This window comes from Oryctolagus cuniculus, chromosome 15 (assembly GCF_964237555.1).
Source record: "Oryctolagus cuniculus chromosome 15, mOryCun1.1, whole genome shotgun sequence".
NCBI lineage: Eukaryota > Metazoa > Chordata > Mammalia > Lagomorpha > Leporidae > Oryctolagus > Oryctolagus cuniculus.
In genome coordinates, this window is record NC_091446.1 from 68,848,002 (window position 1) to 68,860,891 (window position 12,890).

Consider the following 12,890-nt stretch of genomic DNA (forward strand, 5'->3'; position numbering starts at 1 on the left):
CTGGGCCATAATCAGAGAAACATCAAAGGCCCAGGCTCAGGACTGGAAAGCAGGTGCCTTCGGGGAAGTAAGGAGTTCCCACCCCCATTTTGCAAATGAGGCAACATCAAGATGCACCCCTGGCTCTGGAGAAGCTGAGGAGACAGAAGCAGGGGCCATCAGAGCAGACTGTCCTAATGCACGTCCTGTCTCGGTGTCCAGGACTTGGGGGCAGCTGGCCATGCACACGATGATGCCGACGACAGCAAGGAACCGAACACCGATGTGTACTGAGCACAGCCCACGTGCTGCGTTCTGTGCTAGACACACCCATCCTCACGCCCCTCGTCCCCATGGGTCCTGCCAGGTGTGTGCCAGCGTCACCCCCAGAAAGGGACATCCAGGAAGAGCACAGGGCTGGAGAACCCCCAGCTGTGAGTCCTAGGCAAGGCCTCAACCACGAGGCGACACCACCTCCCACCACGAGCGGCATCCTCTCCCCTCCCCACACAGGAAGCACAGAAGCACGGGGCCACCTGGGCCTGAGAGCCCACCCGGGGCCGGGCTCTCAGGCCTAGAAAACACCAGGGAGGTGAAGGGCCGAGGCGCCTCGAGCCAGACCCCAAGTTGTGCTGTGCCAGGAAGTTCCCAACAGCAGCAGGTGCTGCTGAAGCCCCGTCTCACCCATCTGACCACGGAGACGGCTCAGGACTGAGAGGCATCCCGAGGACGGGCAGTCCCGCTGTCCAGCCGGGTGCCACCAGAACAGCTTCAGCGCCTGCACGGAGGGGAGCCCACGGCCGCACGGCAGTAGAACCTGCCTCTGGATGCGCCCTCCGTGGGCCATGGGGGCAAATCTAATTCCTCTTCTATAAAACACACCTGCAGGTCTGCAAGGACCCCTGCCAGGGCCCTGACGGCCGCACACACCCAGCACACCACCACCAAAGGCTGGCAAGGATGTGGCTGGGCTCATAAAACGGGGTCCTCAGACGCTGCCAGCCAGGACACAAAGTGAAGCAGCCGCGTCAGCCAACAGGGCGGCAGCCTCCTACCCAGCCGAACCGTGCCCCTGGCAGCCCCACTCCCGGGGTTTGATTTTACCCACGAGACAAGCAAGTGTACACTCCCCGTAAAGAGCAGTGTGCAGCTCTTCTTCGCAGTGGCTGGTGAAGGGTCCAGTGCGTCACACCCGCACGGCGGCAGAGGGGGTGCAACTCGGCCCCTACGCCCAACATCTCAGCTGAGTGACACAAGCCGTTCTGCAGAAGGCAACCCCACGAGAGGAGGAAAGAGCTGCGACCGTGCCAGGCCCGGGGCGGAGGGAAAGGCTGTTGACCTTCCCGCGGAGGGCGCTGCTCTACACCGTAACTGCTGATGGAATTCACACCCCAACGGACACAACTTTTAATATGTTCTTTTTTTTTTTTTTTTTTTGACAGGCAGAGTGGACAGTGAGAGAGAGAGACAGAGAGAAAGGTTTTCCTTTGCCGTTGGTTCACCCTCCAATGGCCGCCGCGGCCGGTGTGCTGCGGCCGGCGTACCACGCCCATCCGAAGGCAGGAGCCAGGTGCTTCTCCTGGTCTCCCATGGGGTGCAGGGTCCAAGCACTTGGGCCATCCTCCACTGCACTCCCTGGCCACAGCAGAGAGCTGGCCTGGAAGAGGGGCAACTGGGACAGAATCCGGCGCCCCAACCGGGACTAGAACCCGGGGTGCCGGTGCCACAAGGCAGAGGATTAGCCTAGTGAGCCGTGGCGCCGGCTTAATATGTTCTTTAAATTAAAAAAAAAAAAACCCTTTGCAGGCAGTAGCCTGAACCCAAGCCGCATCCCTGGGGTGCTGTGACAGGGGGAAGGACTGTCACCCCGCCACCCCTGTGGTGTGAAAACAAGCGAAGTGGAGACGACCACGGAGCGGGCAGTCAGCGGGACCCCAAAGGCCTCACCCTCTGCTGTGACATCTTTCACGTCCAGATGCACAGCTGCCCACTCCCCAGACCTGACTACTTCCTGCTCCACGTTCAGAACCCACCGAGAGAAGAGAAAGGCCTCCCCTTTCCCTCCGGCGTGCAGGCCAGGACTCAGGAGGGAGGGCATTCGCTGTGCGCTGCTGGGAGACAACCTGGAGGGCCGCACAGGCCTGGATGGTGGACAGCGAGCAGCACCAGCTGGGCCTGGGCACGAGGGGGGTGCCAGCAGGCAGCGGGAGCAGAGCCCCTTGCCCACCGCACCCAAGCTCGCCTACAGCTGAGGGCCCCTGAGCCCTCTGTCCTGAACTCCCTCCCCCTCAGGCTCCCGCTGACCCCAGAGGCTGCGGCCTCCATCTTATTGTCAGCTGGACCAGGCACAACTTCGCCTCAGAGCCCAGGGGGCCTGTGCTGCCTGAAACCAAGGAGAAGGCCAGCAGTGGCCAAAAGTGGCCTGGTGGCATGGAGACGCCCAGGTGACCTTCTCGGCCACCTCCAGGCCCTGGCTGGGGGGAGTGGCAGGGGAGGCAAATCAGTGGCAGGACACCAGCCTCAGAGGCATCGAGCCAGCCTCAGCCACAGTCCAGGGCCACCGGAGCCAGCCAGGGAAGACCCAGTCTCCACCCGGAACCTGGCAACACATCAGGAATGCGCACCGTCAGGTCCCACCCAGACCTCCTGAACGACGACGTCCCCGAGGGCGACTCCCAGCACTGAGTGTCCTGAGCCCTCCGGGTGAGTCTGACGCCTGCTGGACGCCTGCTCAGCGCTAGTCTGGACCCAGGGACGCTGCACCTGCTGGCCAGAGCGGCTTTTCTCTGGCTTGTGGTGCCGGCTGTCCAGCAGCCGCTGCGGGCCAGGATGCAGGGAGGACCCACGGCATCAGGGACTCGAAGTGAAAGGGGCGAGGCCCAGCACCCCAGCCAGGTAGAACACTGCCCTCGAATCCTTGACTCACGTCTGCACAGAGACAAGCAGCAGTGGCCGAGGGCTTCCCGGCAGCTCCGATCCAGGAGCACCAGTCCCAGAAAGCCCAGCTCACGTGCCACCTCCTCCAGAAAGTTTTCTCTGATTTCTCTATCAGAACCAACTGCTCCCCACCCTGAGCTATTGCTTTCTATCCGAAGAAGAGCTTACCTCTCGATTTGCCGGGCAGCACGGGGATCTAAGAAGAGGACAGGTCCCCACGTCACTGGAGATGGGGAACAGGACAGACACATCTGATGGCCCATGCACCTCACCTGAGCCCCCCAGGCCCTGGCCATCAGAAAACACACACACCCCAGGCTCTGCTTCCTGATTCCTGAATATAACCTGCCATTCTGTTCCATATTGGCTTTTCTTTTTCAAAGATTCATTTTATTTATTTGACAGAGAGACTGAGAGAGACAGAGAGAGGTCTTCCATCCGCTGGTTCACTCCCCAGATGGCCTTAAGTCCAGAACTCCATCCAAGTCTCCCGTGTGAGTGGCAAGGACTCAAGCACTTGGCCCATCTTCCGCAGCTTCCCCAGGTGCATCAGCAGGGAGCCGGATCAGAAGCGGAGCAGCAGGGACTCGAATCGGTGAACCGATACACAATGCTGGCAACGCCAGTGGCAGTTTAACCTCTGCTGTGCCACCACAACACAGGCCTCATGGTTTCTTCTTAGGGAGATACACGTGGGAAGGTCAAGATGCTAAGGGCCTCGTTCTCCTTGTCCTCAGATTCAAAAAGACCAGACAAAACAGGCAGTGCCCGACCAACTGCCAGGGCAGGGGTGTGCTTATGGAGGGCTCTGGTTCTCGCACTGGGTCCCCACCCTGGGGTACTGCTCCCAGCCCCCCAGATGTTCCAGCTGCCTTGCCAGGGATCAGGTGAGGCCGTCACATGGACACTGGACCCTCGCTCAGTTCCTGATACAGCAGGCACGAGGTGAAGGTCCAGAACCTGCATCTTAAAAAAGTGCCCAAGTGCTGCTGGGCCAGGGCCCCGGCTGTGTGGGTCCTGGGCTGGGGCACAGTCAGGCAACCTAGCTGTGGTCAATGCAGGAGGACCGTGCAGGCACACGGGGCACGGCTCCGTGGCTCACACAGAGAGGGAGCACCCCTGACGATGGAAAGGGTCCTCACTGTGACGTCCCACAGGGGCGCTGCTGAGCCACAGGCGACTTGGGAGCATTTGCAATGTGGCTGGTATGACTTAAGACACCAGAAACTTCCATTTTGCTTTGTCCATTCGACCTTAGCCTGTCTCGGACATCCCAGCACTGAGCACCATCAGGTCTGAATGGGATGGCTGGACTTGCTGCTGGACACGCCACCCGGAGTCCAGGGGAAGGCAGATGCACAGGAGGGCTGGCCCACATCCTGACACGCCCAGGCTGCCCGAAGTGCCACCTGCTGTGCGGGGTCACATGTCTCCCTACGGGGTGAGGCAGCACGAGGGGGTTCAAGGCACAGTGTCGGCCACGAGGGAGCAGCAGAGCAGGAAAAGGCACGCTGGCTTCCCACGGACTTAAGGGGGCCTGACCAGAGAGGGGGCAGGGCTTTCGGCATCAACGATGCGGGCACAGCCGGCGCAGGCTCAGCCCTCCAGGAAGCAGGTCAGGGCCCTTGTTCTCCACCTGTCTGCGACTCCCAGGGAGCACCTGGGGATGCAGGGGCCGAGCCAGCTGCCAGTGCACCCGCAGCCAACTGGCGGTCGTTCCCTGATGCTTCTCCAGGGGATACGGACCTCCAGCTGCACACAAAGTCCCTACTCAGGCCTGAAATGCTACCACTCACAGCACCGCTGGGAGTTAAGCATCTCTCCTGGGAGCCTCCTTTAAAAAAAAAAAAAAGTGTTCATTTGAGAGGCAAAGACAGACAGAGAGCACCCCCATTTGCTGGTTTATTCCCCAAATGCCTACAAGAGCCGGGGCCAGAGCCAGGAGCCAAGCACTGGTCATCCAGGAACACGGTCACTGGAGCCATCACGCTGCCTCGCGGTCTACACCAGCAGGAAGCTGCGGTCAGGAGCCAGAGGTAGCCAGCAGGCAGTCTGGTGTAGGCCCCCAGCTGCTTAACTGATAACCTGAGCCTGCTCCCTGGAGGCCCTGTTCAGAAGGCACCCGTGCCTTGCACTGTCAACGTCCACGACTTAGTAGAGCTCAGACCACGAGAAGGGAGAGGCATGAGACAAGTAAGAGGGGTACGACTGGGACTCATGAAAGCCCCCCGGGGCCCCTCCTACTGCCCTGACTGCCCCACCCCACGTGCTCCCCAAAGGACCAGCCCCGAAAACCCCATCACCCAGGGGACATGCCTCGTGGCCCCCAGAGCAGGCAGGACAAAGCATGGGCACGTCCCGCTGGGCAGCAGGGTGCACTCTGAGACGGGCACCGAGAGGTGGCTGAGCGTGCATGTTGGGTGCACTCACACGACAGGGCTACCCAGTCTCTCGGGAGCACGTCGGGCCCTCCCTCTGCCCAGCGCTGACCGAGACTGGGTAACGCACAACAAGGATGTGATGTGAGGCTGTCAGGAGCCCTGGTTCCCCACAAAGGGTCCTCCCTGAACCCCAGACAGCACGAGAGCCATGGGGCGAACTGTGTGGTCCCCAACAGATGCTGGGGACCTAATGAGGTGACGTGGAAGTGAAATATTACTTGGAATATGTAGTGCTTGGACTGAACGGAACTTAGCTCCCCTGAACTCATGCACACATTCAAACCCGGGGTTTTATGCTAAGGGTTAACAGATTCACGTGGATGGATTGCGGGGGCCAGGGGGACGCTCCATTTATGGCATCTGGGAGTGGGGGGGTTTGGGGGCAGTTCTCTGCAGCCTGCCTCCGGTGCCCTCTCTGCTCCAGGGCCCACCATGTGACCGTCCTGCTGCACAAGCCCCTCCAGCGCCGGCCCCCACCACACGCCACGCTATGGAACCACCTGAGCTCAGACCACGGACCTCCAACAGCACGCTTCCCAAGTCGCTCCTCTTGGGTAAGTTAGTTAACACAAGCAAAGGCTGACGGACGCATGGGGACAGCACAGACAATCAGGATAAGACGAGGTCACACGGAGCAGGCCCCTGACCCTCTGTGACCAGCGTCCTTCATGAAAACGGCAAACTTGGAGATAGGCATACATGCTGAGAGAACGCTCCGGGGACAGGAGGGCAGGGATCAGTGCTGTGAGCCCGGCAGGCAAGGGGCGCCGAAGGCCATCACACCCACCAGAAGCGGGAGAGGGGACTGGAACAGATCCTCCCTGGTGCCTCCAGACAGCGTGGCCCTGCCAATGCTGATCTCGGACTTCTGCCCCAGAACCTGGATGGTGAATGTCTGCTGGGCAGGCCACCCTGTCCGTGGTGCTGAGTGCCGGCAGCCCGAGCAAACTAACACCAATACCTGTCTTCCTCCTTCACTCATCACACTGACCTACGTGACTGTCCCCCTGCGGGCCCCGAGATCCACGTCTGCCCATTCACCGCTGCTCCCACACCCCCAGCAGCACACCGGAGCTGTCCAGTTCACGGGCTGACCAACGGACAGTCTGCCCCGGAGAGTGCTGGCATCCCGGGCGGGCGACTTCCCCTCCAGGAATGCCGATGTCCAGGGCCAGATCAGCTCCATGAGCCTTTTCGGTTCCAGCACTCCAGGACTCAGCACTGCAGGTGCGTTCACCCACCACAGTCAGACGGGCACATTGGAAACCACACTGAGGGTGCTCAGCGGTGGGGCCAGGGTCACGGAGGGGAGGGACGGCCGACTTCCCTGCCAGCACCGCTGTCGGTGAGCTGACAGCAGGGCCGGCCTCTGCACCCCACAGTCAGAGAGGCACCGACTGGCTACTCCTGTCCCTAATGCAACAAACTGCCCACCAGGCTGCTCCTGTCTGGAAGACAGTCCCAGAAGGGCTGGCTGCAGACGGTGACCCCTGACCTCCTACACGGCCTCTGCACAGGAGGGGGATGACAGAGCACTGGAAAGGACCCCTGCCCCAACAAAGGTGGCGAACAGCAAAACACGGACGTCCCTGGCACCTGCCTCCCTTCCAACATCACAGCCCACAGCTGTGCCTGGATGTGGTGAGTATCCCCAGGGGTGGGGTGGGGGGGCATATGAGAGGCGGTCAGGCTGCTGCAGGCACCTGTAACGCAGGCCTTGTGGACTCCAGTTGGTTCCTAGAGAGAGGGTGGTTCAACAAGAACAAGACTGGCCTCCCGTCCCCCGGCTCCCTGTCCCTCTGGCTCGCCTCCCAGCTCTGGGAGGGAGCCCCGCCACGGTACTCACCCACACTGCTGAGGGAGCTGCTGCTCTCCGAGTCTGACGGCATGATGGACAGGACGCTGTACGTGGAACCTGGGGATGGAAGGGGAGACCGTTTGTGATGGAGTCCAAAGGCGTCCCTCGTCTGCAGCCCGAGCCACTGTCACACCAGGGCCAGGGACCTGCCACCGAGAGGCCGGGCGGAAGCTGTGCAGAGGGCAGGGTCTGGACCTCGGTTTCTGCAAGCCCTGCCCCCTCGCTGTGCCCACGCCCCCTGGCTCGGGAGACAGTTGCCCGGGGGCTTGTTGGCACCCGTGGGGCACGGCTGAGCGAGGGAGCAGCATTTGCTGTGGGGCGGGGATTTCCTACAGCTCTTTACCCCACGCCGAGGGTAAGAGAACACAAATTAAACATCAACTAAAACTTCCTGTTCACTCCCCAGCCATTCCGCACTCATGTTCTAACCGCATCCTAGCTCAGTCCCCAACGATTCAATCAACATCTGCCCCCTTACTAAAAGTCACCCGTGGGGGCCGGCATTGTGGCACAGGGGGTTCAGCTGCCGCCCAAGACATGGGGATCCCGTCTGGGCACCGCTTTGAATCTCAGCTGCTCTACTTCCAATCCAGCTCCTTGCTAATGCACCTGGGAAAGCAGCAGAGGATGGTCCAAGTGCTTGGGCCCCTGCCACCCACATGGAAACCTGGATGGAGTTCCAGGCTCCTGACTTTGGCCTAGCCCAGCCCCAGCTGTTGCAACCACTTGGGGAGTGAACCAGTGGATGAAAGATCTCTCTCTCTCTCTCTCCCTTTCAATCTCTCTGTAACTCTCCTTTTCAAGTAAATAAAATAAATCTTAAAAAAAAAAAAAAAGTCACCCAGAACATTATGAGCAATTACAGTCATCAAAGCCGGGGAGTGAGTGGCACCTGTCCCCCACCCCTACCCCGCCGGCCCCTGGCCTTGGGTCTGCGCTTCCGGTTCCTTCCCGGTTGTGAACACACAGTCGTCACGGCTTGGTATGAATTCCAACATTTTCAACACCAGGTGCTACCTGCCCGGCATGGGAAAAACCTGTCTCAGAGCACCTACTTTCTGAATCTAGCCCTGCCCGCACCCCAGCGACTGGGGAAAGTTGCTTCCATTTCTCAAACTCTGGACTTTGGGTGGACGGTGAGGGCCACACAGGTAGGCGGCCTTAGAATAAAGGCAAGCAGGTGAGCAAGCAGGTGCACCCAGCGGGAAAAGGGACGGCAGGGAGAGGACACAAGCGAAAGGGAACATTGAGTGGCCGCGGGAACGGGGGCAGTGGCCAGGGAGCATGGCATTTTCTGAGGAGCCTGCAGGTGTTCAGTGGGGACTGGGGGAGGGCAGGCGTCGTGTCCTCCCATAGGACTGTCCGAGGGGCCTCAGGCAGCAGAACCGGGGACAGCAGCATGTTGCTGGAGAAAGCTGTTGCTCTGAACGGGTCAGGACAGTCAGTGCACCTGGCACGGCCGTCGTAGCAGAAACGCACACAGCACTTCGGGGAGATGCAGCCGAAACGCCACTGAGCTCAGACTTCTGTGGTCCTACTGAAAAACAATAGGCCGCGTCCCACGTCCGGTGCTCTAAGCCCGACCCGCGCTGTCCACTTTGCTGTGTGCTCAGCGTCTCTGCACCTGCGTCTCCACCAAACAGTGAGCCTCGCGGATCGCTCAAACCATCCCCTACCATCCCCTACCTGAGCACACGCTGAGTGCTGCTTCAAAACCTGAAGGATTAAGTCAGACACACTTTAGGGCAATCCACTGATAGTAGAACCAAGAACCCACCACAATGTCTGTTGAGGTACTTTCTAAACTCAGCTGTCGTTCCTTGAATCACTCATTCCTCCTTGATGGGGGCGAGGCAGGCCAGCCAGCTGGTATGTGGGTGGACTGTTTTCGAAAGACTCCTACTCAGAAAACCAGGCGCAAATAAACCCTCCCACTCCCAACTCCAGCAGTCTCTGCAGGCCGGCTCCACACTGCTTGCGACACCAGCAGCCCGCACTCCGGGCCTGACTCCTTCCTCCCCGCTGACACCGGCAGCGCCCCATCCCCCAGCTCACCGCTCCTCCTCTGCAACCGTCTCTCTCCTCCCCGTGGCGAGACTCCACTGATAATTAGAATTGGCAGGCGCCCTTCTCTCCCTCCCCCAGCCTCTCACCCTGGCCAGGGAGTCCACAGGCCGGGCGACACATTCTGCTCCTGGTCTCTGTCCCCGCAGTCCTGGCTAGGCCCCAGGCCTGACCCAGGGCGGGGTGACATCTTCATCTGCATCGCTGGGCATTGCCCCCCGCCCTGGCCCAGGTGGCTGGCAGGGCTCCTAGGAGCTGGCAGGAAACAGCAAGTGAAATTGGACAGGACCCAGTTTGTTCAGAGCCTTGGACGTCACGAAGAGGACAAAAGGGCCCCAAGATGACATTGTCGTGGTCAGGCTTTGTCTCTGCGGCTCTTGTTGTCCTGGACGCCTGCGTGGTCGGGGCTGCTGAGAAAGGAGGCTCTCTCCCCAGAGTCACACGGTGTCCCTTCCCAGCCAGTGGCCTCTGCGGGGCCTGGGGTTTCCCTAAGAGCCCTTTCTCAGGAGAACCCGTACCCCGCACAGCCCCTTGCTCCTGGCCCCCGCCCAACCTAAGGAGGGAGGGTCCTCCCCGGGATCACCGGCAGAGACGTCCATGTCCACCTTGGCAGCCCTTAAACCTCAGGCAGCTCAAAGGCGAGCGGGGCTGCCACAGCGGGGAAGCCGGTTCCCGATGCTCAGCTCAGGCGGCCAGGCTACCGAGGGCTGCATTATCAGCATGCCCCCCCACCCCAGGCACAGGGCAGCAGGCAGTGGCCAGAGAGGCCCGGGGCTGCCCGGGAGCAAGCTGTCAGCACCAGTGGCACGGTGGGGAAGTAACTCAGACAGGTGAGCTGGAGGCCAGCCTCTGCCGCCAGCTGCACCAGCGGGGCATTCTTCACTGCCGAAGCAATTCCCTGGGGCCCTGCACAGGACAGGCTCTGAGTCAGCCCATTAGGGTGGGGCCTGAGATTCTGCATCGAGAACACGCCCCTGGGGAAGGTGGCCCACAGACCACAGAGGCGCAGGGCACCGTGGATGGCTGGGGGCAGTAAGGGGGAAGCAGATGGTGAGGCAGCAGTGGCTCGGGAGGTGCAGAAGCCTGGACAGAGAGCTGGCCTGGGGACCCTCCACGCCACGCCAGGCCAGGCGCTGTCTTCATCCTTGAGAGGAGCCGGCCTCTGCTAATTCTGTTTACTCTGACTCAGCCCCACTGGGTCACCGAGACCACTTCAAAAGAGCTTCCAGTAAAGTCACCCAAGCGATAAGGGAACGCCCCAGCCCTCCCAACGCCCGCAAGGCCCAACGCCTGCAGCCCCTAACACGCCCCTCCGTCCACCTGGCACTGGACAAGGCCCCAGTGACTCATGGTCTCCTCCCATGGAACCCCATGACATCTGAACCAGCACACACAGTTCTCCATGTCCCCCAGAGGGGCCCGGGGAGCCCACCAGGAGACTGGGCTCACCGGGAGTGCAGCGCCCCCACCTCAATCATCCGGGAACAGGGAGGCAGAAGGAAAGCTGCTATTCCCTGGGGTCCCCGAGGACAGCAGGAGGGGCTGCCCTGCCTGCCGACCGCAGCACCTGCTGTGCTAGCGCAGGGAGCTCACGCAGCCCAGGGAGGCAAACCACTGGCGGCACAGCACGCTGCACGGAAACAGCAGCCAGCGGGAATGCGGCACGGCCTGCGCCAGGGCTGTGCCAAGCCCCTGACAGGCGGCGCCTCGGTTAACGCCCACAACAGCCTTGGGCTTGTCCTTAGGCCCATTCTGTAGAGGAAGAAACTAAGGGTTAGAAAAATTGAGTCATTTGCTTTGGGTCGTGAGAGAGGCAGCAAGGGGACAAACGGTGGAGAAGCCCAGGCCCGTCCAGCCCAGAGCATACGCTCCCAACCCCAGCCCACAGTTCTGTTGCTGGCTCCAAACACAGAAAAGCGGTCAGGGACGACTCCACGGAGGAAGGGGCCGGAGCTGGCCCTGGAAGAGGGTGGCCATGGCTAAGAACCTGCAAAGCCAAGCAGCTTGAGGCAGACGGGCAGAACCACCCCTGTGCAGGCGAGACGCCTCAGAGCAGGGCGGGCCTGGCAGTGGCCTTGTCCCTCACTGCCCCCTCCACCCACCGAGAGGACCCTCAAAGGGCACTGTTGAGCTGGGCACAGGAACTATGCAGGAAGGAGAGGTAGGGGAGTGTTACTGCTGATGGGCACCCGTGCTAGGTGCACAGGCAGGTCCCAGAGCGAGGCCATTCAACTCCAGGTACTGCAGAGAAGCCACTGTGCACTGGCCCCCTCCCGCAGAGCCACGCCCCCCTGCTTTGAGGACTTCCCAGGATGCCATGGGGGAGCGGGGCTCCCTGGCTGACAGGAAGCCCTCTTGCAGAACCATGTCCACTCCTTAACCTTTCAAAATCTGGCCCACGGCTGCGGACGCCGAGACCCAGCATCTCGGGGAGCTGGACAGAGACCACAGTGCTGTCAAGGGGCCTGGGAGGCAGTAGATGGCCCAAGCACCTGGGCCCCTGCCACCCTCGTGGGAGACCCACATGGAGCTCCTGGCTCCTGGCTTTGGTCTTGCTGAGACCTAGATGTTGCAGCCATTTGGGGAGTGAACCAGCAGTCAGAAGACTGGCTTGCTTGCTCTCGGTCTGTCTCTATCTCCCCTGTTCCTTTCAAATACATAAATCCTTAAAAAAGAGAGAGAGAGAGAGGGAGAGAGAAAGGAAGGAAGGAGGGAGGGAGGGAGGGAGGGAGGGAGGGAGGGAGGGGAGAAAGATGGCCAAGCCTGCCCAGTACCTACAAACAGGGAACACAGGTGAGGGAGTGGGGGGCAGGCCATGGCATCCCCTCCCTGCCCCCCACCCCTGCCCCCTACCACACCCAGACACAAGGACCCCTCCTCTGTAGGCTCCAGCCAGACAAGCCCCCCGTGGGCACATCCGCCCGGAATAAACCTCTGGTGGGCACCAGAAATCACACCAGCAGGAGGCGGCTCTCTGCAAGGTGCCAGCGGAGCCGGCTTGCTTGGGGCCCAGTCGCCACACGGCAGTAAACAAGAACAGTGGCAGCCACCGCGGCACAGCCCGCCGCCCTCCACCAGCTCAGGGTCTCGGCACCAGGCCACGCAAGCCTGAGCAAGCTGCTTCCACTTCCTGGGTCTCGCTCCGAGTGTAAGAAACAGGAGGGACAACGAGTGACGGGGCTCCGTGGGCAGAGAGGCGGACCTATGCACAGAGGCGGAGCCCGCACACAGGGGCAGGCCCCTCAGGGGAGCCCTGGACGCAGACTGCTCGCGAGGCGAGGCAGGCCACGCAGTTGCCTGCACAGCACAGAGCACGTCCTGGGCCAGAAGTTGATCGCCAGGCCGCCCCTCTGCTTCTGGAAGTCTTGCCGCCAGCAAGAGGCTCTCTGTTGAGCACCCTGTGTGTCTGCCGGTGCCACCTCCCTCGGGAGCCAGCGTCCCGCCCCACTCCCAACCACGAGCTCCGTTTTTCTTCTCTCTTAGGGTAAGGGGGCTCCTGGCGCCTTCCACCTTCCTGCCCGGCCACAGCCAATCCCAGCCCCGGGCTCCTCCACAGATCTGCCATTCTCTGACGCACACATAGGACACAGCAGAGTGCTCATCACGTCCCT

At 61.3% G+C, this 12,890-nt stretch overlaps 1 protein-coding gene across 5 annotated transcripts in view; it reads right to left on the reverse strand.

Annotated features, from left to right (window-relative positions):
* DLG5 (discs large MAGUK scaffold protein 5) overlaps positions 1–12,890 on the reverse strand; it is a 105,776-nt gene that overhangs the window by 53,152 nt on the left and 39,734 nt on the right. For all 5 annotated transcript variants that reach the window (XM_051823772.2, XM_051823773.2, XM_070057898.1 and 2 more), the window contains exon 2: positions 7,204–7,272. In XM_051823772.2, the coding sequence (XP_051679732.2) occupies positions 7,204–7,272 (69 nt within the window). The remainder of the gene's footprint in view (positions 1–7,203; positions 7,273–12,890) is intronic.